Consider the following 25,303-nt stretch of genomic DNA (forward strand, 5'->3'; position numbering starts at 1 on the left):
CAGATGGTATGGGACTGGAGTGTAGAAGAAAACATAGAAGGTATAGAACCACAAGTGGAAAAAGCCAAAAGCTGAAAAATAACTTCTTAGTTACAACTACTAGTTGCATAGTCTTAGAATTAAATCAGATGACAAAGAGAAAGAAATGACCCCAAATAGCTGCTGAAGGTTCCTCCTTCAGAAGAAAATGCTGTAATTGATATATCATGGCTTTATCATATGTAGCACTATGTCCCACTGCTCCTACACAGCAGAGAAACTTACTAGAGGCCCGAAGGGTAAGGTTGGAGCACCAAGAATTTATTTTTTCCTATAACTATGCTTGGGCAGGGTTACCCTATTTCTCAAAGCCAAAAATATATGATGTAGTCCTAGAGGCCTTAAAAGCAGCTGAACCCTCCAAAGGCATAATGGCAGAATAGCAAGATGTTGAAGTTGATTAACCTCTTCCACAGCTCCCAGAACCCCACCATATAATCCATTCTCATCTCCAGAATGCTACTTTCCTAAAACTTCCCGCTCCCTGTCTGCTCCATCTCTGCTCTTCCTGCAGGTCCAAGAACTCAGTCTTGCACCAGAGGACATCAAGTCCCACCTTAAATGCCTTCCTGTTTCTGCCACTGTCCCACCTGTTATGCCCCAAACCTGAAGATACCTCTGCCACTCAGATTCTCTCTGCCCCTTGTCTTCTATTCTGGTTTTGTGGTTTAACCCCAGCCAGCAACTAAGCACCAGGCAGCCGCTCACTCACTCCTCCCATGTTGGGATGGGGGAGAGAATCAGAAGTGTAAAAGTGAGAAAACTCATGGGTTGAGATAAAGACAGTTTAATAGGTAAAGCAAAAGCCATGCACACCAGCAAAGCAAAACAAGACAGTCATTCACCACTTCCCATGGGCAGGCAGGTGTTCAGCCATCTCCAGGAAAGCAGGGCTCTGTCATGCATAATGGTTACATGGGAAGACAAACGCCATAACTCCGAATGTCCCCCCTTCCTTCTTCTTCCTCCAGCTTTATATACTGAGCATGACATCATATGGTCTAGAATATCCCTTTGGTCAGCTGTCCCAGCTCTGTCCCCTCACAACTTCTTGTCCATCCCCAGCCTACACGCTGGTGGGGTGGGGTGAGAAGCAGAAAAGGCCTTGACTCTGTGTAAGCACTGCTCAGCAGTAACGAAAACATCCCTGTATTATCAATGCTGTTTTCAGCACAAATCCAAACCATAGTCCCATACCAGCTACTATGAAGAAAATTAACTCTATCCCAGCCAAAACCAGAACATCTGGTTCACACTGCTGCATCTTCCCTGTATTTAAGCTCTAATGCCCCCTAAGCTTCCACCGGCTGCTGGCTGGCCACCCCTTACCTCTCTCACTGCTTACTTCAGTAGGGCAAGTTGACCTCCATGTCTTCGACTGTTCCTCATTACTGATCATTCCTTCACTATTCTCTGATTTTTTGGCAGATGTGTGGGACTGGGTAGGAGGTGTCCTGATTCCACCTTTGATTCTACCTCCTCTACTCATTATGTCATCCCACAAATCAAAATACCACTTACGTATCCGGGGTACAAGGTACACTTACTGAAACCATAGGAAGACATACAGTGGAAAGGAAATAAAGTGGACATACCTATCAGTTTGCTCTCATTTACACTGCAAGAACTGGGCTGGGCAGGGAAGAGAGAATACAAAACCCACTTAAGCCAATTTGCTTTTACTTGCCAGCAGAATTCTCATCTGACTTGAATCCTGATCAGCATGACACCATACAGGCAAACTTCAGAGCACAGGGGAGATAGGAGAGCACAGATTTAGGGGAATATGACTTCTACGCAGGCTTCTTTAAGTACTAGGGACTGCTGCGCAGCATTTTTCAGTTAAAACACCGTGTTGCCACAACCCTCTTTCTCTGTGATTCCATATACTTTGTACAGCTGGCCAGTGGATCCTTTCCAGCCAGGGAGAGCATGAAGGGAAAATGAATTAAGGAACTCTTGTTCTGGTCACCTGAGATGTGAGAGTAGTACATTATCCTTGTCCTTGAACCAAAATGTAATCTTCATACTATGTGTGCCACACAAATTTTGAAAAATTGATTTGTTTTTATTATTTCACAGGTGTAAAAAGAAAGTAGGCAAGTTGCTTATTTTCAGTTATTTAAAAAATCCATCTTCTTACACATTTTCACAATACTACATATTTTGCAGAGTCTCTTTTCATATATAAAAAGCTGGTTTTGTTGAAAATAAAGGAAATACAAATAGTTCTATTAATACTGATTTTCATAATGTTCCTTTAAAGGGATCTGAAATCATAAGGTTTGGCTCTATGATTAAATTGTCTCTCTGGAATGTTCCTTCTTTGGAAAATATGGCCTGATGGCAAAGGCTAGACTGAATAACTTTAGCTAGCCAGATGTTACCTGTCAGGAACATTCCCAAAGTACTCACAACATTTGAGTATCTTGGTATGATGCCGCCTCAGGCTATTTTACATACCTTTGGCATGGTGACAACTAAATGACCAGTTGTTTGTGATCTTTTAGCAGAGCTGCTGTCTGGTTTCACTTCCTCAGGTAGCACAAACTGAAATGGCTATGAGAAAATATGGGATTGAAGTATATCATGCTAAAATATCTCTTTTTTCTTTTTTTTTTTTTGACCTGGACAGAACACATGCAGAAATATCACTATCAGATCCCTTGATCTTAAGCACAGTATAGGTCTAAATCCTCTCACTTTATATGTAATATTACTAATCCTAATAAATTATTAGCATGCTAAACAACTTTTGCTTACAAGTATAGTCATATGTATATTCCTGAATTGCTGTCATTCCTGAAGTGACATTTCTAAAGAAGGTTATAAAATGATGCTTGACTTATAGTAGCAATTAAATGAGAAAGATTATCCAGTCTATTTTAGACGTAAAGTAATTTTGATGTTTTGTTTATGCAGTTGGTACAGTCAAAAATAGGGATTTTGGTTTACTGTTTAAATACTTTGAATTGTTCAAAAAATTGATGATAAAATTAAAACCACTGAGAAGACAGAAAACTGGAATGACATTTTAAATGCCCTTTCAAAAGAATATACATACATTTGTTTCTCAGCTATGAATTCCAGATTGTGAAATTGCTAAATTCTAGCCTAGGGCAACTAGCAAGCTCTCTTCTTAAGTGAATTATGGTACACTGTGTGGGGGGAATAAGAAGAGAGAAGGAGAGAGAGTGAAATTTCATTTCAGGCTTTGCACATCTTATGCTTAGGACTTCCACAGTTTATGTGCAGTCCAAAATAATGCAAGTATGAAAGAACATTTTCTTCTGCATAGGTGCACATGGTTGGTAACTCATGAAAGTCAGATCCAGAGTCCACAGGATAACTGTGGTAAGCATTAACTCATAATTTGAAATGAATGTAGTAAGAAAACACTAACCTTTCCTTTTACCAGTACTCGTATGTAAGTTGGCTGGACATCAACATCGAGCAGAGAAGTGTCCAAATGTCTTCAGAATGAAATATAAATAAAAGAATCAATCTACAATACAGTCCAGTAAATAAGCAGTGCAGACCATTTAGCTCTTTAATGAAGATTTTGCAGTTTATAAACAACAAAATTCAATTTCAGTTATTAAGTTACATGAAATACCATTAGGATTTAATGTCTTTGGAAGAAAAACGTGATCCTCCTGTGTGTTTACAGAATATCAATTAAAATAAAGTCTAAATTCTGTCAAGTCCACCACATCAGCTATTGCATAACTGCAAGAATTCAAAATCCTTGTGGAAAATAAAAAGGTCTTTCTTCTCTCAGTTTAGTGCTGTACATTAATATGAAAATTGGTCTATTTGTTGTTTAAAATTGTAAAACTATTTTGCTACTTTTCTTTCTGAAGGCTTAACTATTAAATGTATAATAAGAGTTCCTTTTTTTGCACAGAATTTGCTGGGAAAAAAATAAACAGAAATACTTTACATTCCCAGAAAACACAGTACTTCTAAGTTTCAGTACTGTCAAACAAAATTTGTGACCTGTAAAACATCTCCTCTTCATCATGTGACACATACATTCATGCGAATGCAGAAGTACGTGTTCTTTATTTCCCTTCTTTTATAACATTACTTCTCAGGTGAATTTTGCAAACTTTTCAGTCAGCATTTCTTACACCTGACCTGAATATTACAATATATCCAACCTGAATATTACAATATATCCACCTGAATATTACAATATATCCAACATTTTAATGCACCTGAACAGATTTTCTGAGGCTCAAAAAAAACCTAATTCTTATAACTCAGAAACATGGAGCAGGCCTCTTCTGAGGGAAATTAATGAGCTTTAAGGGAAGAACACCTGGCATAAATAGTGTTTCTGTGCTATAAAACTAGTTCAAGCTTTACTCTAAAAAGTTCCTATTATGGGTCAATAAGCTTGTGGGTTTCCAACCCCTTCAAGTGCGGGCAAGGCCACTGTACTATTTAGTCGTATATACTATCAAATAGTTATCAGGATTCCGTGTCATATTTAGGCCTGGTTCAACCAAATTTCTTCCAGGCAATGACCTGGCACAGTTCAGGAAATAGCATGGGCCATGGACTCTTTCCAGTAAGCAAGGAAAGTAGGACAAGGCTACCCTACTCTGTCTTGGGGAGGAGAAGAATTTAACTAGGACATGAAGTGTACTGGAGCACTTCTAGGCCCAGAGAATTGGCAAAAAAAACATTCCCTACAACCCTAATCTGCACATTAAGAATGGAAAAGATTTTACGTAAGTACAAAAGGACAGGTGTGGAGGAAACCTGCCTAGGACTACAGAAAACATCAATTCCAGAAGGGACTATTAGATGCAGTCCTCATTCAAGAGTAACAGAACAGTCCGAAGGGTCTTTGGTTTATTCAGCTTCATTTCTTTGGCACAGGCTTCAAGACTGATTCCATTACCCTCTATGTTATTTGTTTTCCTCTTGAAAAGTCCCCATGACAGAGAGGAGTATAATTGAAACACTGTGTATTAGAACTTAAGAATGGCAAGAATTAAGAGAAAAAAAAAATCTGACCTGTAAACAGCAAGATCCAAGATGATCTGGTTGTTTTCTTCATCATCTTTCAAAGAGAAATGAAGCCTAATAATAATGACAAGAAACATCTCTAGGATAAATACAATTGGAGTGAATAAACAAACATTACGGCATATTTCAAATTCAACTGCTAGCAATTTTAGATTAATACAAATACCATTTGGACAATATGTCACATGATCATTTTAGAAAGAGTTGCAATTTTTCCTCATGAACAGAAAAAAATACTAGCATTTGAACCAGTCATTCTTACATATATTTTCTGTTCTCCCCACCCAACCCACAAGGAAAAAAAAAAAAGAAAAAGAAAAAAATACTGCTGAAGGTCAGTTAAAATTAAGATCAATCTGTCAATGCAGAAAGAGAGACATCTGCTGGTGAAATTCATCTGCTCTATTAACATCTTCATAGAAAAAATAGTTCATGAAAAGCATGAAAAGCCTGGAACTCGGTAATACTAACCTTTTCGTATGTAAAAAAAAAAAATGCATTTTTGTTCATAGCAATTCATTTGCCTAGAGTATAAATATCTGCCTGTGCATTTCCAAAGTAAAACATGAGTTGCACAATATCCTTGATTCTATAAGCTTTATAATATTTGTTGAAAATGAGACTGTAGATTGTATCAGCTGTGTGTTTGTGATCTGCTGGCTCAGTTCTTAAAATTGTGAAAGAATCTTACCAGTTATAAATTGAAAATAACATCTATTACTACTACTGCAAGGAGATCTATTCTAGACTTACAAGTTCTGCTCATATACTCAAACATTTCCCATGTATTAGAGAAAAAACAGAATAAAGCCTACATATAAATGAGAATATTTTTATAAATTAGTTATTAGTATAGAATGAGAGGGGTTTGCTTAATGTAATTTATCTGGAATATTTCAGTGACATTAAAATACTTAGATACTTTGTGGTCAGGTAACAGAAGTTCAAATATTAACAGTTTAGATGATACATTTTTTCAGCAATAAAAGTATTTGCCAGATATACTTTTACTCTTTGCTCTCCTGTATTCTGATACAGTCAATTTGCAAGAAAGCTTGTGGAGCTTTTAGCTTATCGGTATTTTTTAATGGAAAACTGCAAAGAATACAAACCAGCTTTGTTTCCCGTTCATGCTTTTTTCTCTTATTGCATCACAAATTTTGAGAATTCACTAAAACATGAGGGTAAAAAGAGAAAAGAATTGTAAAATTTTCTAGGAGGAAGCTTAATCAGAATTGAGGAAGAGAAATAGTCTGTTTTCAGCTGCATGAAGCCATTCCTCTTCCTAACCTTCCAAAAGAACATCAGAGAAGCTTGGACATTGCTATGGACATTAGACTTTTGCATTGGAGCAAAAACTTTGGAGAACACCATCTGTCTACTTGTATCTCTTTATTTGTGTCTCTCCAATACACTGCCAGATTGCACTGAAGAGCTGTGATATTCTTGTTGAAGCCAAGACAAAAACTGCTCATTGATCTGGCTTTATGCGGGCACATCCACAGACTAAATTCTAATCCAAAAAACTTTGGTGACACAAACAGGACTGCTACTAACAGTGAACTCTAGGGGACTGTATTTTTTCTAAAAAGTTAGCTAGAGCTTTATTCTAAATGTCTCTGCTTTTTAGATGCATAATCAAATTCTATTAAAACAAGATTTGAACTATTTTAGACTTGTTTTTGAACTAGAAAATTATATTAAAAAAATTCAGTCAACACATTTTTACAAAAAAGTACACCAATACAATGGTAAGTATCTTCTGGTATAGATGGAATAAACATGAGTTCTTCTGCCACTACCTTTAATTTTCCCTATACCACTGAAAACTATGCACTGATTCTATAATGTAGGTTTTCAAATTCCTTGAATTTGTGTGGATTTATAAATTTCCAAGATTTAGAAAGCATTCTTCATGCTAACAATAAGCATGTTCTTAGCCTTGATTTTGCAGCTAAATCTGTCTTAAGATTGGAAAAGTTGTTCAGAGGACAGCAGACAGGTAAGTGGCCCTTCATAGGCCACTTTTTGATCAGAGTCTCCAGTAGGAGGCTTTTTGGGGAGCCATTTATAAGGAAACAATGTTTACACATTCTGTCTCCTCTTTTCCCTTAGAAAAGGAAGGCTTGGCTCAAGTGAAACAAATGGTAACACATGGCTGATATCCCTGGAAACTCATTCCAAAACATTTGAACCAAGTGCCTTTGTCAATGATAAAATACAAGACACTTCCCTGTATCACCAGCCCCTGTTCCTAGAGACCTCGTTCAGTGTCAAAGGACCTCATGCCATAGAAGGTAATTACACATCCTTCCCAATTCTGCCAGTTTTACATCTGTCCTCAGAGGACAGAATGATTTTGTCCAGAAATAACTACTTTGACATATTTTTCCACATTTGAAGTGGATACTCATACACATTTATCTTCAATAGTCAAACCAGTTAAACTTTTTCCACTATTAGCAAGATGCTCCAAGAAGGAGAGCCTTACCATAGAAGGAAAAAGTAAAACGTCTTATATCTTTTACAGAAAAGCAAGTTCTTCAATCATCAAAGACTAAGGTGTTAAATTAAACAACCTTTAACACTTTACTCACTGAAAACTGATACTTTTTCCAGCATCAGAATATAAATTTACAAGTCAGTTTCCCCATCAGGAATATAATACTGTAATGAGAATTTGGCAGCCCTCTTATTTTTGTATTGTCACATATCTTGAAGTAGTTGTCCAAATCAACTATAAAGAGGTGAGTTAGCCTGTTTAACCTCTTAACTTTACATACTTAGGCACATTCACATTTAGAACTTTTCCTTCTGCAGTGACCAACGTCTGAAGAGGCTTCTCTCTCTTCTTTGATTCCCTTAACAAAACAGAAGGAAAAATGGTTTATATTTTCACATTCTGGTATTTTATGTTTAATAGCAAAAGTAAGAAGCAGATGGCAAGAGGTTAGAATTATCTGGTATTTGACGTTGAGGCTACAACTTATTTCAGGAACAAAACAAGTTATATCAAATGTCCAATTGCACATTAAAAGCATCATCTAAAGATGAGCAAATATTTTGTAATATCACATCTTACATTGATAATAACTTTTTCTGCATGTCACAATGTCCACTATCAAACAGTAATATATCAAATTTATCTGGTATGTCTTAAGAAATCAGTGGATTGCTTAACATACGAAATGGAACTTTTTCTAGTTATGAATGATCATACTAATCATGAGGTATCATTATTGTTAACTGATTTGATGCATGTGCAAGCAATTCTAAAGAAATTTTTTATTCATGCTAACTTAATTACTTTTACTGAACAAATGCTTGGCATATCTCTAAATAGCATGTCTATCAGTCACTGTTCTGCACTAGTAAAAAGAATTTTAATGATGAAAAGTTTACAAGCAGGATAGATAGATACAATAGGATACAGTATGACCAAAGTGCATACATACAGATTATTTGTTGATGCATCTATTACATTTTTTTGTTGTGTTCTTCCTTCAAAAAATACAATACATATTACTGATGGAGACTTTAATCTTCACTATCCATGTCCAGCTGTCAGCAATTAAACTATATCTGACTTTCATTTAGTGCAATAAACAAGCTACCTTAAATTTATCTGCCAAAACAAAGCAAATCACTGTAAGATCATTAAGACTTGTAGTACTGGTATTTTCCTGTATAAGTGTTTAGATCATGAGCAAGGAGAGGAAGAGTAAGGAATCTTAGTAACATGAAAAAGAAAAATCTGCTTGCACCTTGGTAAAAAAAGGCTATGTTTTCTTTAAAAATACAGCACCGTAATTGTCATTTTGCATTAATCCACTCTTCAGCTGGTCAATATAGTGTGTATGGCTACTTCAGCTGCATATAAAAACCCCCCATTTCTCAAAAAGACAACAGCAACACATTGCTTTTTGTGTTCCCACACCAATTTCTTACTATAAGTTCAAGATAAGAGAACACTAAAGGTAAATCACTAATGAGGGAAATAGAGTATGTAAGATTTAGACCACCTTGGGGGAAAAAAAAAGCATAAAAAAAGATTTGGTCTATAAATACAATGGCTTTGAAGAAGAAATCAAAACATTCAAGTGGGGCTACTGGAATGTCTACATAAAACCAACTTTTGTTTAAGAAGATTCACAACTATCCATGTGTTAAATAATATTCTATAGTATAAATCAGAGCTTTAATGTGGGATTTGTGGGCTAGCAGTTTCTACACCTGAATCCCTACTCTTGACACTTAAATGCAAAGTAAACAAACCACCACTCTGTTCTAAAGATGCAGTTCCCAGAAATATTTCAGAAAATTATATCCTACCACCTTTTGGCTGTTAATAATCTGTTTCTAGATGAAATCTGTCTGCTCATGTGAGCCACTTTAAGGCAAATTCAGTCATGTCATAATCATTAGAGTTGAAGATAATTTGTTTAACTTTGTGCTGAGATGAGCTGAAAGGCCTTGTTCTGGCAATGAGCACCTAAAGGAGATCCTGTGCACCTTTCAGCTTCAACTGATTTTACACTTGTCTGAATTTTCTTTGATTGAAACTGCAAGTATTCACTCATTTGGCAATAGCCAAAGCTGCTCAGTTTATTATCAGCTGTGCAACTGTACCGCAGCTGGCAAATTTAACATGTGCTAACGTGTCATAGATAGGTTCAAATTTAACATTGGTCTGATTGAGTTCATGACAATTTTATACTAAAATAAACATCCTTTTATACTGAATAACTTGTATTAAAGTTCCAGCTCCTGTCCAGCAGCAAGGATGATTTGAAGTTGTCAGGGGCACTTTTCTGTTCTCAACTTTCTCATGCTACCTAACAAAAATCTCACCACCAAAAAAAAAAAAAGAACTGTGAAAGGATTTTTAACTCCTTTAAATGCCTTAGAAATTTAGAAAAAAATCCAAAAAGGAATTATTCTATCTTTATTATAACATTATTTGGACTCTCCTTGAATAGAGGGAAGCATTTGGAACACGTTTGCTTTAGAATAAAGCAAGGCATCACCAAACACAGCAAAATTCTCACTAGCAAGAATCTGAGTTTCAAAGTAGTTCTTCTGGGAAAGTGCTAGACCTTGAATTAATAATAGCAACAAGTTATGCAGATTTCCAGATTTCTTGGAGACTTTTCTAGGACTGACTTTTTCAATACTTAGGCTTGATAAATCTTTTAAAAACCATACCCTTAAAAAGAACAGCTAGAAAAATCTCTGGCACAAATGCTGTTATATAAGGGGAAGAAAAAAAAGAAGACATTGCTTACAATGTTTGTGGAAGTGATAAGCCAGCAGCAATATAACTTTTTTTTTGCTAGTATCTGCATTAATTTTCCATGTTCAGCAAAACTAGTGACAACTTTAGAAAGTTTTAAAGGCTTTTCAGGAGCCAGATATCTTCAGATTCACCATGCCAAATAGCATAGATAACATGAAGAATCTTATTACTCGGGACGAATATCTTTGATAAAGTTCATGAAAAAAATTCTAAGTCACATAGAAAAGGTGCCTGAAATGCCACTTGTGCAAAAATTTTGTAGCATGGCCTGTGGGGCATTTATATAATGCAATCTGCACTCTGGATAAATGCTTTTAGCAAGAATATTAAACATTGAACCACATGAAACACATTAGTTAGCTGACAGAAAAGTGAAACTTCTAAAGTCCATAAAATGGAGCTGAGAAGATAAATTATATTTCAAACCTGTATTTGAGGAAAAACAAAATAAAGGGTATAATAAATAAATTTTTGAAAATGAAACAAAACAAAATGAACAATATGAATATTTCATTTTGATTTTATAAGTATATTTGCACAGTCAACAGGGTTTCAAGCTTCCAGTTCTCAGTAATATTTAATGTGAGGCAGTCACCTACCTCTTCTCTGTACCCTTGAAAATTTCCCCTTCTTCAATTCATAGAATATATTAAAACAAAAACATACCTTATATTGTCTTTAGCTCTCCGTTTTTCTTCAATATATCTGTGAGTTTCTAATCTCGATTCTGGAGTATATGGTGTAGGCTCCTCCCAAAATCTTCTGTCTTCCTCATCATCATCAACTCTGCTCCATGTTTCTTGTTCTCCATCTCCTTCTGCCTGATGGTTTTCTTTGTTCTGTAGGGAGTCTGAGCTACACAAGATCACATAGAGTATTATCCCAGTGAAACAAAGGAAGAGTAACAGTACTTGCTAATGAATTCTTGCAACAATATTTTTTTAACCCAATACTAATAGCTGTATATTTCCTACCAAGGACAGTATCTTACATATTTGGATAACATTCTCTGCTCTGCTTCTTTCATCAATAAACAAAATGTATTTCGACATAATGTTTTTCATTGACTTAACTAAGAAGTGATACTACGGTTATGCTTAACCCTCTGAAAACCCTCACAGATAGTTCAACAGATTTAATTTCAGGAGTAGATTTTTAGATACCCTCACAACTTTCAGGTGAAAGAAAACCTTTAGTCCATGTGATGTTTGAGTATTCCCAATATCAGGCATCAGCAGACCAGAAATTTATAGGGTAGCAATATTTTATTTAGGCATCTCCTCAAGTGCCATCTTAGAACCTGAATCATTTTTACGCCTAGCCCTAAGCCTCTGTAATCTTCACAAATTCTCTATCAATATAGAGAGAAAACTAAATTTATGATACAGCTGTGATCTGTGAGAACAAAGATCCATAGCCATAGTCTCTATTGGATTAAAAATAAGATGGATGGCAACTGCAGTGGAAGATGACCCCAGACAAAAATCTTTCTGCTGTCTAGGTAATCTCAGTGATATTAGGTGGAAGAAGTATAGAAATCAACATTCCATAGCCTTTTACATCTCAAAGATCTGCAATATTCCATTTCAGTCTTCCTATCTAATAACTCTAAAGCAAAACAAATTACAGGTGAACAGCTGCTTTCTCTGGAACCCCTGCATTACCTTAAATAACAATTTCCAGCTGTTCTCCTGAAAGAAGCTATCAATTACACTATTTTGGCACCCAAACAATTTAGCTTTGCGGTTTGGGACAAAAATTCTATTGTACTGTCTGCAGATATATTTGTATTATATTTTTCATTAGAAAGAACATGCATGAGGAGAAATAATGCTGCTAGAATCAACAATAAAGACAAACTGAAAGATTTAAGTGGAATTATATACACTATTTAATGAGGAAAACCAAAATTCTTAATGAAGAAAGAGAAGAATGATGTTTACTCACAAACTGTTGTTGCTTACTGTTACCTGTCAAATCCAATATTAGATTCCATTTGTTTTTGTTTCTTGTCCTTTCTTTCTTGCATCCTTCTTTGAGCCTCTTCTTTTTCTCTGGCCCTTTTGAGAAGGTAAGCTTGTTCCTGTTCTCTGATTTTCTGTTTCACTTCTGGATAGTTTTGAAGTGCTTGAATCCTCTCTGAACGTTCTATTTCTTTACTATCCAAACACTTCCCAAAGGGGAAAAAAATCAATATAGATATGTGAGAAATTTTAGATATATTCAAATCAATAAATCCATTAAACTGTAGGTTAATTTTGATAGACTACCTTCTGTATAAAATAAAAAATAACACCTCTCAAACCTCTATAGCACTATATATGTTATAGTGTATTAAAAAGAATTAACAATAAGTAGCTATTCAGATCTGAAAATGGTTTTGCATGTCTGAGAGCTACTTTTTGCATTTTCCAGAAATTTCAACTGGTCTTACTAGACTATGTAATAGAGAGAGTCCCTTCAGCCATTTCTAATATTTGTCTGACCTTGATTCAGCTCATGAAGCTATTACAAAATTATTTCTTTTGATGTGTTAGTTATTGACAACTAAGTGAGTTGAATCTACTCTTAATAAGTTAAGGAAGCATCTGTGCTTCTCCAAGGGAAATTGTGGGAGCATATTTCAGGACTGGGACTGCCTGTTTCAATGACAGGAAATCATTACATCAGTTCAGTCATTGCACAAAACCTCAGTCTCAAAGTATCTATTTACAGCCAATGCAACACAGTGCATTTTTAGATCAGCTTCTATCTTTCTACTGCCTTACACTGTTGGTTTGGTACATATTGTTGGTATGGTACCAACAACCTGGTAACTTACTGCAGTCATGAAAATAAAAATACATCGTGTATGTATATGAAAACTAATGAGAAAAAAAGGCAGAACTGTACAATGTATTTATTTTTTCAAAACTTTGTTTAAGGATCTCCAATAAAAATGACAGAAAAGTTAACAAATGCATGTGTTTTAGTCAAAACAGTACCAATTTATTACCACATTATTTACTGTAGTCACTTGTTCTTCAGAATAGAATTTAATTTCCTGTGGACAGTAAGAAAATGCTACTAGCTTTCCTATCATAGGCATTTATTTTGTTTGGGATTAGTATGTTCAGTCAACAATGTTCATTATTGATTTGGATATAAATATAATTTTTAAAATCTTACTTTTAATTGATGAAGAGTTGCCACTACAAATTGTCTATAACCTTCAAATTCAGTACATGGGTTACCCACTAGAAACAGTTCCTTCAGATGTATATTATATTTTAGGGCTTCAATACTGGAGAGTTCACCAATGAAATTTGCTGTCAGGTCAAGTTTCTTTAGTTCTTCACAGCCTGTTTGAAAAAAAAAACTTAATTCATTTTGTCCATAAAATAAATGTACATGATATATACACACACATACACACACACGTGAACACACTTGGATATAAAACTGTCTGCATTTATTGTCTGTATACTAATTTCATCCTACCAGAATACATCTTTTCCAAGCCACAAGTGAGACAGTGACTCACAGCTTAAGTTTATGAGGTCACAATATTTACAGAATGAAAAAGAATCTCAATAAAATACAAAATATCAAAACTTATTATTGGTTTTATCATTATCAAAACTTTGTGATCAGTGCTGGTATACCAGATGAGCTATTAAATGTTTCATTTTCAGATAAGCTAGACTTCAGTTTTAACAGTCTGATTGCCTTGGTATCCCTCCTCAATGGAATCTTCACCATATGGCTAAAAGAATGTCTAATTGCTTCAGGAGAGCAGGGTCAATTATGGGTTTCATTTCTGTATACTGTTAATCCTAGCTAACATTACTGAAGTGTAAAGATAAGGTTTTCTAAAAATTCACTCCAAGTCAAGAGGAGGTTTTCCACTCTGTGGACTCAGCTATCATTGTGAATATTTTATTGCTGGTTAAATTGCAAATACCAGTGAGAAAATGTTGTTTGTTAACCAAAACAATTCATTATAAACAGAAACTCTAAATTAGCTAACAAAATACTCTGGGAAATCCAGATCCAAAATTTATCAGCCCCTCCTTTTATCATAATCTGCCCATGAATCATAACCTTGACTCTAAGAGTGAAAAAGTTTAGTTATGGGCAAGCTCAACTTCAATGCTCATCATTGTAATCACTTCTTTTCCTCTGCAGGTCTATTTGGCAAGTATTTTATGCATAATAGAGCTGAAAGAAAATAAACAACTCAAAATGATTTATTAGGGGACTTAAATAACCCAAATTTTTGCAAGGCTCACTCCCAAAGGTTCTGATTTCTAAGTAAATGACAAATCACAGTAATAAATAATGCAGCCTGATAGAGGAACTTAAAATTTACTGGCATGAAAACAGATGCAAGTTTCTCAACTAACTGCCAAATATGTAATGTACTACCTACTTCTTCAACCTTTACAAATTTGTGTTTAGCCTATTTGCTTATTTTTTTATTTGATTTAAGCCATCCTCTTGAATCAGCTTGTAGACTTAAAAATACAACCAAAAAAAACCCCAAACCAAATAAACAACAACAAAAAAACCAGCTTTTTTTTATTGTTCCCTTGTCAAAGTGGACATTTTAAAGATTTGGCAACTAGCCTAATCAGAATCAAGAAAGAGAAAGCAATCAAATCAGAAGTTATACAAGTAATATGGAATGTGTTTATGGGTGGCTCCAAGTTTTAGATTGTGATCTTGGAAAATGTTAGATCTTTGCATATGTAATTGTAGTGACAGGATAAAGGATTAAACACAGATAAACCAAACAGGACTTCATGCAATGACAGAGAAAAGAATCATGTGAAAAACCCTTTAAAAATACCCCAGACTGCCAATGCAACCTGTGCACAGAGTAGAACCTTCTTGTGTGTGACACTTGATTGCTGAATTGAATATAACTGCTGAAACATTACACAAGAGAGACTTTTTACAGCCTGCATAGCATTAAAAAAAAAAAAAAAAAAGTATTGCTTCAGCTAACCTGCATAACAAATTATCTTATCTTTACGTTGGGGAAATACCAATTTAATGAAAAATTTTGATTCCCACTTTGTAAAGTATTAAAGAATAGAGGTATCATAGCTGGCAACACTGGTGAGAGAGTATGCAAAAAGTGAGTTAAAATACATTTAAGAAAGTTCAATGACAAAAATTCAGCAGTAGGAAGCACTTGTTGAAACACTGCACGCAAAAAGCTCTTCCTGAGTATCAGGAAAGTACCTTTACTGGTAGACATAATGGCTTCCACACTCTTTTACACTAAGTCAAAACTTAAGTGTTTCAATATGAAAAGACAAAATTATTTGTTTAAAATCTGACCTTCCAGATTTTCAATTCTTTCAATGTTGTTCAAAGCTACATTTAAATATTCCAGCTTCTTTAGTTTGCCCACATTTTCTGTAACAGAACATAGAGCTGTTATTTCATTTCTCCTCACTGGAAAGAGCATTATCATTTTACTTGCTCACTTTACTTCAAAGAAACAATAAAGCAGAAAAATAGGAAGGACAAATCAGAATATGTATCAGATTACTGGGCATTAATAATATTAATAAAAAGACAAAACCAAACAAGTTCTCTGAAAACACAAATTAAATTAAAAATAATAAAAAGAAATAAGGAAGGTTATAATCACATTTTTAATCACAAATCCTTAAAACATGTATATAATGCAAGATGACTGGCCAAAAAGCATGGTGAAACATTCCATTTGTCATGAAACTCAGAAAGGATCAGGCCATACTTAATCAAGCTTTATAAAATTAGCATTTTACACTCACTTATATAGAAAAGATTGGCTTCTTTAGTATATATTTAATTTTTAAAGATCCTTTATCTACACGGTTGATATAAGAAACTTCCTGTCTTCCATTTTTAAAAATTTTGCAAATAAGGATTTATATGGCTTCAGTATGAACAATACAAAGCCACACACACACAAACACCCCCTCCTAGTCTGGAATCTAACCTGTATAATTTTCACCATGAACTATTGAAAATAGCAGGTTCACAATGTGTGGGGTTGTGTCAGAACAGCTAGCATTTCCTCCTTTGAATACAGAAAGGGGCTACAGAGGGAATAGGGTAGCAACGATCTTCATGAGTCCCCAAAATGTCTGAAAAATGCAAATACCACTTGAGACACATGATACATGGGTCAGAGACATAAATCTGAGACAACATACATAGTATAAGTTGTGTCACAGTTCACCAATTTCTCTCCAATTACCAGATGTTTCAAAGATCTGACTGGAAAACCTATCCAATGAAGTCATAAAGTTTATCTCAAACTCTAATTTACAAGTGGCACTGATTAACTGCTGTACAAACTGTCCCTGCTGAGACAAAGAAATTCAAGCAGAGGGAGCTTCATCTGACCAACACAGATCATGTCTACAGCTGAGTTAGTTGTCTAGGCTATTCTGTAATCAATAAAGAGAAATAGGTTCTTCAAGTGCAATTTGTCTTATCTTAAATTGGCTGTCTAGAATCAGTGAACTGAATCATGCTCAAAAATATGCCTTTTCTTCATCACTGGTTATAAAGGGAGGCTACAGTAACTGCCTAAAACATAGATGTCTAAAAGTTTGGTGACATGAATCCTACCATTTAGTTTGCTAAGACCTTGGAGAGATATTTTCTTCATAATTCACAAACAGATGATGAAACTAACTTCTCAGCAGGGACTTATGCAGCTTAGCTTGGCTATTTGTTTTTCTTACAGTGTTTCTGTAATGGCAGTTCCTGTACACATGAAGATGTGAGAGGACAAGTGTTGAAGCCAATGGTATCTTGTGGGTTTTTTTCCACTTATGGAAAAGAAAAGACCAAGGACTCATCCATATAGTGGATGCTTTACAACTTGCTATCTGATTAGTAGGCAAGTCTGATCTTGAGGGCTGCATAAAGGTTTTCTTTAAGAGAAAAGACACATCCCAATAGAGTCAATATAAACCATTTGGCTATGATATTTTGAAGCATGCTTGGAACTGCTGTGTGCTCCGCATGGACATGTTGGTATCCACTGGGAAGAATTACTTCTCAAATTCAGTACTTTGTAACACAACTCCTATTGGCAACCCTTTTGGTCACTACTTATATAGTGCTTTTTTCTTTTTTTCTTTTTTTTCATTTGTTACTAAGGCATTATCTTGGAAAAGCTGTTACATTATACAAGAATATATGAAGTTGCATACTTTTCCAATTCCTATAGTTAGATTAAGATTAAAATTGAATGTCTCAAAATGAGAAAAATCTTGTGTCCAAAAAGCAATAATCTGAATGGTAATATGATATACCATGCTAACCTAAAGGAGGTATGAGTGTTGACAAAAGAAAGAAATGAAGTCTTGTGCCTTATTAAGGACACAGTAACAGAGAGAAAAATAAGTTATTTTAGTCTCATTTTTGATGGGGCAGAGCAGCATAAAGCAGTTTCAAAAACCTTATTGTCTCTGGGAGAAGATTCCTCCACTCTAAGAAATGCAGATGTTATCAGTACAGATACAGTTTCTTGATGAGCCCCTCCACAGAATTTAAAGCCTTTGCCTACAAGTCCTGAGCACAGAATTTCACCCTAAAAATTTAGATTTTTTTTTCTTCCTCTTAAGGAACTTCAAACTAATATGCTAATATAATTCCTGAGCACTTCTGACTTTCTGTTCTTCATCTACACTCTATCTGTAGAGTCTAAGCTTTTCCAGCCCAAGGCCCGATGTCCTATCTTTCTGTAGAGTGCCTTAGCAAACATGTGAACCTATACCACAAAACACAGACCATATGAAATTATACTTTCTCCTGTGGTGCAGGAAGACCGTTGATACTTTGCTGTAAAAAGTGGTCTTTATGAACAAAAGCAAGTATTTTATCTGAATGAAAACTATTTCAATGTTAACAAAAAATACCGTTTGTATAAAAACTGAATTTAGAAATGAGCCTGAAGAGAGCTAGTCCTATGATATCCCAGTCCATGGTATATGCTAAACTGTCTCTCTGTTTGTCACAAAGACAGGATATTGAAGTTATATCTTGATTTTGGAGATTGTAATCAATAAAAGTTGTTCCACACATTCTAGTGACTAAGTATCTCAGTACTATCTTTTCATTTAAAATTTCTCTTGTACATTTCTGAGCTTCTTAGAAACTTACTAAAGAGACAGGGAAAGGAAATCTTGTAGGAGCAGATTCACAAAGAACCTTTCTGTAGTTACTCGCTCTACATTCCCTTAAAGTATAACACAACAGATATTTTTTTCTGATTTTGAAATTACGCATGTGAATCCATTTAAAAAGAAACACATCCAGAAAACACTTACCAATTTTTGGAATTAGATTATTCTGAAGATAGAGAATTTTTAAATCTCGACACCATTTGTCAAGATACTCTAGTTTTTCTATTTCCTGCTGATGTAAAGAGATTTCTTCCAGTGAAAAAATTTCACAGTTGTTATGTTCTGCACGTCTTCTAACAAGATCTTCAGTGACTGAAAGAAATGTTAGATGTCATATTTCCCTTTATTAATTTTCTGCCATCTGACTCATGAACTTAGAAAATAATTTAAATTTTTTGTTCCACCATACCAAATAGATATCCAGTAGGAACACCAACAAAAATAAAATCTGCTAGAAAAGACATCAAGTACCAAGTAACTTCAGCAACTATAATTGGTGAAACACAATCACATCACCTGTAACATTTAGAAAAATCCATATGAAAGCTGCTGAGTCTTCCATAAGAGTGTGACACAACCCTTGCAGAAATTAATGCAGCATCCGCTATTTTCAGGATAGTTCGGGTTGCAGATTGATTCATGCAGACAAACAATGGAGTGTTTTATGCTCTTTTATTTCCTGATGCCAGATGTTCACATCAAAGGTAGCAGGGGCAGGGAGGGAGAGTAAACTAGCTATGGCGTGTTATCACATTCTTCCGCCAGCACAGCGCGCACAGAAATAAGCAGGATAAATGTTGAAAGTGGGCAGATATTTTTTACTTTTTTCATGCTTGAGGCAAAGCCATAACTAATTCATGCTTATAAATGTTTATGTTAGAATGAAATTTAATCCTGGGTATTCCAGTGACGAGTGGTGTTTCTCAGGGGTCGGTATTGGGACCGGCGCTATTTAACATCTTTGTTGGCGACATGGACAGTGGGATGCATGAGTGCACCCTCAGCAAGTCTGCTGATGACATCAAGCTGTGTGGTGCAGTTGACACACTGGAGGGAAAGGATGCCATCCAGAGGGACCTTGACAAGCTTGAGAGGTGGGCCCATGCAAACCTCATGAAGTTCAACAAGGCCAAGGGCAAGGTCCTGCACATGGGTCAGGGCAATCCCAAGCACAGTTACAAGCTGGGAAGAGAATGGATTTAGAGCAGCCCTGAGGACAAGGACTTGGGGGTACCAGTGCATGAAAAACTGGACATGAGTCAGCAATGTGTGCTTGCAGCCCAGAAAGCCAACTGTATCCTGGGCTGCAACAAAAGAAGTGTAACCAGCAGGTTGAGGGAGGTGATTCTCCCCCTCTGCTCTGCTCTCATGAGACCCCATCTGCAGTACTGCATTCAGCTCTGGGGGCCTCAACATAAGAAGGACATGGACCTGTTGGAGTGAGTCCAGAGGAGGGCCACAAAGATGATCAGGGGGCTGGAGCACGTCTCCTATGAACACCGGCTGAGAGAGATGGGGTTGTTCAGCCTGGAGAAGAGAAGGCACCAGGGACACCTTATAGCATCCTCCCAGTACCTAAAGGTGGCCTACAAGAAAGCTAGAGAGGGACTTTTTACAAGGGCATATAGAGATAGGACAAGGGGTAATGGCTTTAAACTGAAAGAGGGTAGGTTTAGACTAGATGTAAGGAAGAAGTTCTTCACTATGAGGATGGTGAGGCACTGGAACAGGTTTCCCAGAGAGGTTGTGGATGCCCCATCCCTGGAAGTGTTCAAGGCCAGGTTGGATGGGGCTTTGAGCAACCTGGTCTAGTGGAAGGTGTCCCTGTCCATGGCAGGGGGTTGGAACTAGATGATCTTTAATGTCCCTTCCAACCCAAAACATTCTATGATTCTATGATTCTTAGGCACTACCAGCTCATTAGCAGCCAGCAAAGGAGTTTCAGTGGCCGAAAAACACGAGAGACCTGGGTTCAGAGTTATCACACAGTAATATTTAATGCCAAGCAATCTTTCAAACAGTGAAAAGGCTCTGTGTAATGAAGGTAAAGAAATTCTATGAGAACTGGTGCTCACTCTTGAGCTAGATGTTATTACTTTGTTTCCAGCCCACTACACCAAAAAGCACTAGCATTTTCCTCTCCTTGACAAGCAGTGAACTATAGTGATGTCCTGATTAAAAAACTAGGGTTTTATCAAATTAGCATAGGTATTTTCATCGTTGCTAATGCCAAAAAAAGACTAGCAAGCCTTTCAAAAAGACTCTGAAGAAAAATAAGTAAAAAGAAAAAACATACAGAGATCTGTGAAAACAAATTGTTCCTACCATGCACTAATTAAAAGTATTCTTTCATCATTTCTTTGTCTCAGGGAGGTTTTGTGAAATCATCCAGTTTTATTAGTCGTCCTGGAACACACATTCACATGTACTGGTCTGCTACAAGCTGGGTAAACTACGTACCAATACAGCCCAAACTCGTGTGTGTCAGTGCAGCTCCTCTATCTACAGCTTTTGGGAAAGGGGTGAAACTGGTTTTGCTTATATTACATTATTTACAGATGACCAGGGTTAAATCTCCCTTCTGTTCAACAGTTTTATCTGACATGATTTACATAATTATATAATGGTAATACTGATATTGCTGTAAGAGGGGATCCTGTCTGCATGTGAAGCATATTGGAAAGGTAAGTGTCTTTTAGTCATGTTGGGCAGCTTTGCTGCATCTAAAAAACCACCTTCCCTTCAACAGCCCATTGATTAAACCTGATTAAATTAATACAGAAAAGAGAAAAAAAGGGCAATAATCATGACTAAATGTTTTAGTCTTCACAGAAAATATGAAAAACACTGGCATTTCTAATAAGTTACTTGGCAAATCTGCTGGAAACTAAAAAAAAAAAAAAGCCTGCTTATTAATGTGTTTGGTGGCAGATCTTTCAGCGCCGATATTTCCAGTGCAAACAGGTATTTTTGAGCAAGAAAACAATATTCCACAATCTACATACCTACACACTGGAGACAATGTTATGCTCTGTACCCTTTATACAAAAAGAAGTCATACAAACTATTCCTGACAGAATTTTATTACAGTCAGATTTCCCTTTACTGACAAAAAGAAAATTGAAGTGATTGTTGTAGTGATTATGCAAAAATGTCCACTTTCATTACCAGATGGTTTGCAGAGAAAATTATTCACAGTACAAACTACAGTAGACCTTTAGAGACCTATTTTGGGGACCTGGTGTAGGGAACTGAGTGAATATTTGACATTTTATATGCTATCTAGTTCATTTAAAAGGAACGAGGGAAACAAACTTGCAAGAGAAAACAATGAATTTTAAATAAAAGTTTTCCAGGACATTGACAAAACACACTCCAATGTTACTTTTCACTGAGAAGTTCATTAACCCGATTATCTGATGATGTGCACAGTAACAGGAGAATGGACCAGTGACCTGAGAGATCACAGCTACTCCCATGTTCCCGTGAACACGGGAGAAAATAAGGGATGGAATCAATCAACTGGAGATAATAGATCATGAAGATCTAACAGCTGGGCTTCCAAAAATTACACGTTTTACTCAAAAAGGAGCAGATACGAAGGAAAGCATTAAAGAAATGGAAAGAATAAGCAGGTAGACAGCTGCAGGTACATCACAAAACAGTGGGGGAACCTGCATTTCAGAGAAGTATTCAACCATTATTTTAAGACTCAAATTCATACCATGCTGTTCAGGAGATGAAGCCATTCTCCTTCAGGCAATGCCTGCTCAAAGCAGGCACCTGCCAGCTTCATGCAGAGAGAAGGAGTTATTTTCCAAAGCATTATTTTAGCGCAGCAAGGAACCGGCAGTCCAGTGACAGTATACAATCAAAACAGATTATAGGGAAAATCACAGATAAAGGGAATTCCTCAGTAGCTTTTTTCTTGAGTGATAGGTATGAGCGCTCAGTCTTTTATGTCATGCCACTTCACTTCTAAAAGATTATGGATTCATAAGTAATAGTATGGTGTATTTTAACCTCATTCAGGGTTTTTTTTACATCTCTGATAAAGCGCCTGCATTGGCTACTTCTACCTAAAAAAAATAAATGATCATGTGGTGTTGAAAATGTATAACTACAGGGAAAGGACAGCACTGACAGCTCTAGGCCCAGACACAAGTCATCCCATCACGCACCTCCCCACACACGGAGGGGTCCCCGCCTGGGCCACCCCACTGCTGGGCCTCTCCGGGGCTGTTTTGGGAGGCAAGCACGCCCCTGTGCTGTGCTTGGTGAAATAAAATGGGGTGTTATTACCAGGGAAGAGGGAAACCAGATAATCCAGCCAGGTGATGAGAGCAAGGGAGGCGGAAGGGGAGAGGGGCTGCGAAGGGGTGTGGGAGAGGCGGAGAAGCGGGGCAAGTGTGGGGAGGGGGAACGTGGTGCCCAGGGAGCAAGGCACGTCCTGGAGAGGAGGGAAAGGGCCCCGGCGAGGGGAGGAAAGCGGCTCTCGGCGACACTCACTCCGCACCATGGCCGCCCTCAGCTTCCCGCCGCCGCCGCCGCCGCCGCCATTACGGGACGCCGCCGCGCTGCCGTGGCAACGGGGCCGGGCGGGGCGGCCGCTGCGGCGGCTCCGGGCGCTGCTCTGGGCCGGCTCCTCTCCGGCCGCGGCTCCGCCGTCAGGCGTTCGGTCAGGTTTTGTGCTTTTTGTGTACCCGTTTTGACGCGTCCTTATGCCAGAGCAGCCAGAAGCGCTTGTGTGCCTGCCCAAGCAGCAAAATGGCTTTTGTATAATCCAGAAGTAAGTTTTCTGTTACTCCGGCTGCTCCTGACCCCTTTCTTTGGCTGGTCAGTCATATATGAAATGCTTCTTCCTCAGGCATATGTCTTCCGTCTGTCCTTCGTATGATAGTTTTGTCCTCCTCCTGCATATTCATCAACTAGTTTGCCGAATGCATTTTGGGCTGGAAGCATGTTTTCTGTTGTCTATGGAAGCGGCCTGTTCCTGTGATTCATAGAATCATAGAATCACTTAGGTTGGAAAAGACCTTTAAGATCATCAAGTCCAAACGTTAACCTAGCACTGCCAAGTCCACCACTAAACCACGTCCCTAAGCACCACATCTACAGGTTTTTTACACACCTCCAGGGATGGTGACTCCACCACTTCCCTGGGCAGCCTGTTCCAGTGCTTGACAACCCTTTTGGTGAGGAAATTTTTCCTAATATCCAACCTAAACCTCTCCTGGCGCAACCTGAGGACATTTCCTCTTGTCCTACCACTTGTTACTTGGGAAAGGAGACTGACACCCACCTCACTACAACCCCCTTTCAGGTAGTTGTAGAGAGCGATAAGGTCTCCCCTCAGCCTCCTCTTTTCTAGACTAAACAACCCCAGTTCCCTCAGCCGCTCCTCATAAGACCTGTGCTCCAGGCCCCTCACCAACTTGGTTGCCCTTCTCCGGACACGGTCCAGCACCTCAATGTCTTTCCTGTAGCGAGGGGCCCAAAACTGAACACAGGACTCGAGGTGCGGCCTCACCAGTGCCCAGTACAGGGGAACAATCACCTCCCTGCTCCTGCTGGCCACACTATTTCTGATACAGGCCAGGATGCTGTTGGCTCACATTTAGCCGTCTGTTGACCAACACCCCCACGTCCTTTTGAGGACATTTCCTCATACAGAATGCTCCTGTCCTCCACCTTTTACCTGGGACATTCTCCCAGCAGGTCACCTCATCAAAATACCTCTTACTACTATATTTAACTCTTAGATCACGTCAAACAGTAGGCTGAAATTTGTTGTGCTGTGGACATGGATATTATGCCCTCCTGCACGTTTCTGTGGACTCTCTCCTGCCATTACCATACTATAACTTCACCCTCGGCAAAGTTACCTTCTAACAAAGCTCGTGAGTAAGAGTTATGTCTGGAGGCCTCAGGCAGTGGCTCAGACAGCTACAGGAATTCTCATGTCTGACATTTTCTATTTTGCAGTTAATATAATGATGTAGCATTGCTTCACGTACTTAACTAAACAGGTTCTCAACAAGCAAAGTTATGGCACACTAAACCTCAAAGAAACTGGATGGGACTACACGTTTCAAGACATCACTAATGAGCTTTATGGAGTCCATCTAATCCTGACCTGCTGACCACCAGTTTGAGTTCAGTCTGATTCAGCAGTGGAGAAGTAGTCCAACATAGTGTACATTTGATCACATGATAATGAAGCTGGGGTTTTTTTCATACTTAGATTTAAACTCTTATTTTCTTCTTTGTAAGTTCATGTATCCTGTTCATTGCCATGTCATGCCTTGATCACAACCTTGTAACAGACCTCATCGATGACTCCAAAACTTCAGTTACAGAACATGAACTGGCACAATTGTCACCAGATCAAAGTGGAAACATTAGGAAAGTCAGTATGTATTTAATACCTCTTTGCTAACACAGGTCTTCATTGAACTAAAGGCCTAATCGAACCTAAAGATCATCTTCTGCTAACAGGAAATTCACATATAAGTTTAAATAAGACTGTAGGATTTTTTTAAAATGATCAAATTACTTTATTAAGTAATTTACCTCTGATGTAATACATGGAACTCCCCACGGCCACTCTGCAACTTTCTAATTGTATTGTTATTTAGAGGATAGGAGAAAGAGGTGTCATTGAGTTAAAGCCACTAGGTTTTCTGGCGATAATGAGGCACAAAGGAGCAGAATTAGCTAATGCACTTTAGTTTAACTCCCTAGTACT

At 37.3% G+C, this 25,303-nt stretch overlaps 1 protein-coding gene across 1 annotated transcript in view; it reads right to left on the reverse strand.

Moving 5' to 3' along the window:
* The window catches only part of DNAAF11 (dynein axonemal assembly factor 11), a 56,915-nt gene that overhangs the window by 16,342 nt on the left and 15,270 nt on the right, over positions 1 to 25,303 (reverse strand). The window contains exons 6-14 of the mRNA XM_069780084.1: positions 18,700 to 18,867; positions 15,704 to 15,781; positions 13,544 to 13,716; positions 12,346 to 12,545; positions 11,042 to 11,230; positions 7,863 to 7,940; positions 5,068 to 5,133; positions 3,443 to 3,512; positions 2,503 to 2,598 (exon numbers count right to left, since the gene is read on the reverse strand). Of these exons, the coding sequence (XP_069636185.1) occupies positions 2,503 to 2,598; positions 3,443 to 3,512; positions 5,068 to 5,133; positions 7,863 to 7,940; positions 11,042 to 11,230; positions 12,346 to 12,545; positions 13,544 to 13,716; positions 15,704 to 15,781; positions 18,700 to 18,867 (1,118 nt within the window). The remainder of the gene's footprint in view (positions 1 to 2,502; positions 2,599 to 3,442; positions 3,513 to 5,067; positions 5,134 to 7,862; positions 7,941 to 11,041; positions 11,231 to 12,345; positions 12,546 to 13,543; positions 13,717 to 15,703; positions 15,782 to 18,699; positions 18,868 to 25,303) is intronic.

This window comes from Haliaeetus albicilla, chromosome 3, assembly GCF_947461875.1.
Source record: "Haliaeetus albicilla chromosome 3, bHalAlb1.1, whole genome shotgun sequence".
In the NCBI taxonomy this organism is placed as follows: Eukaryota; Metazoa; Chordata; class Aves; order Accipitriformes; family Accipitridae; genus Haliaeetus; species Haliaeetus albicilla.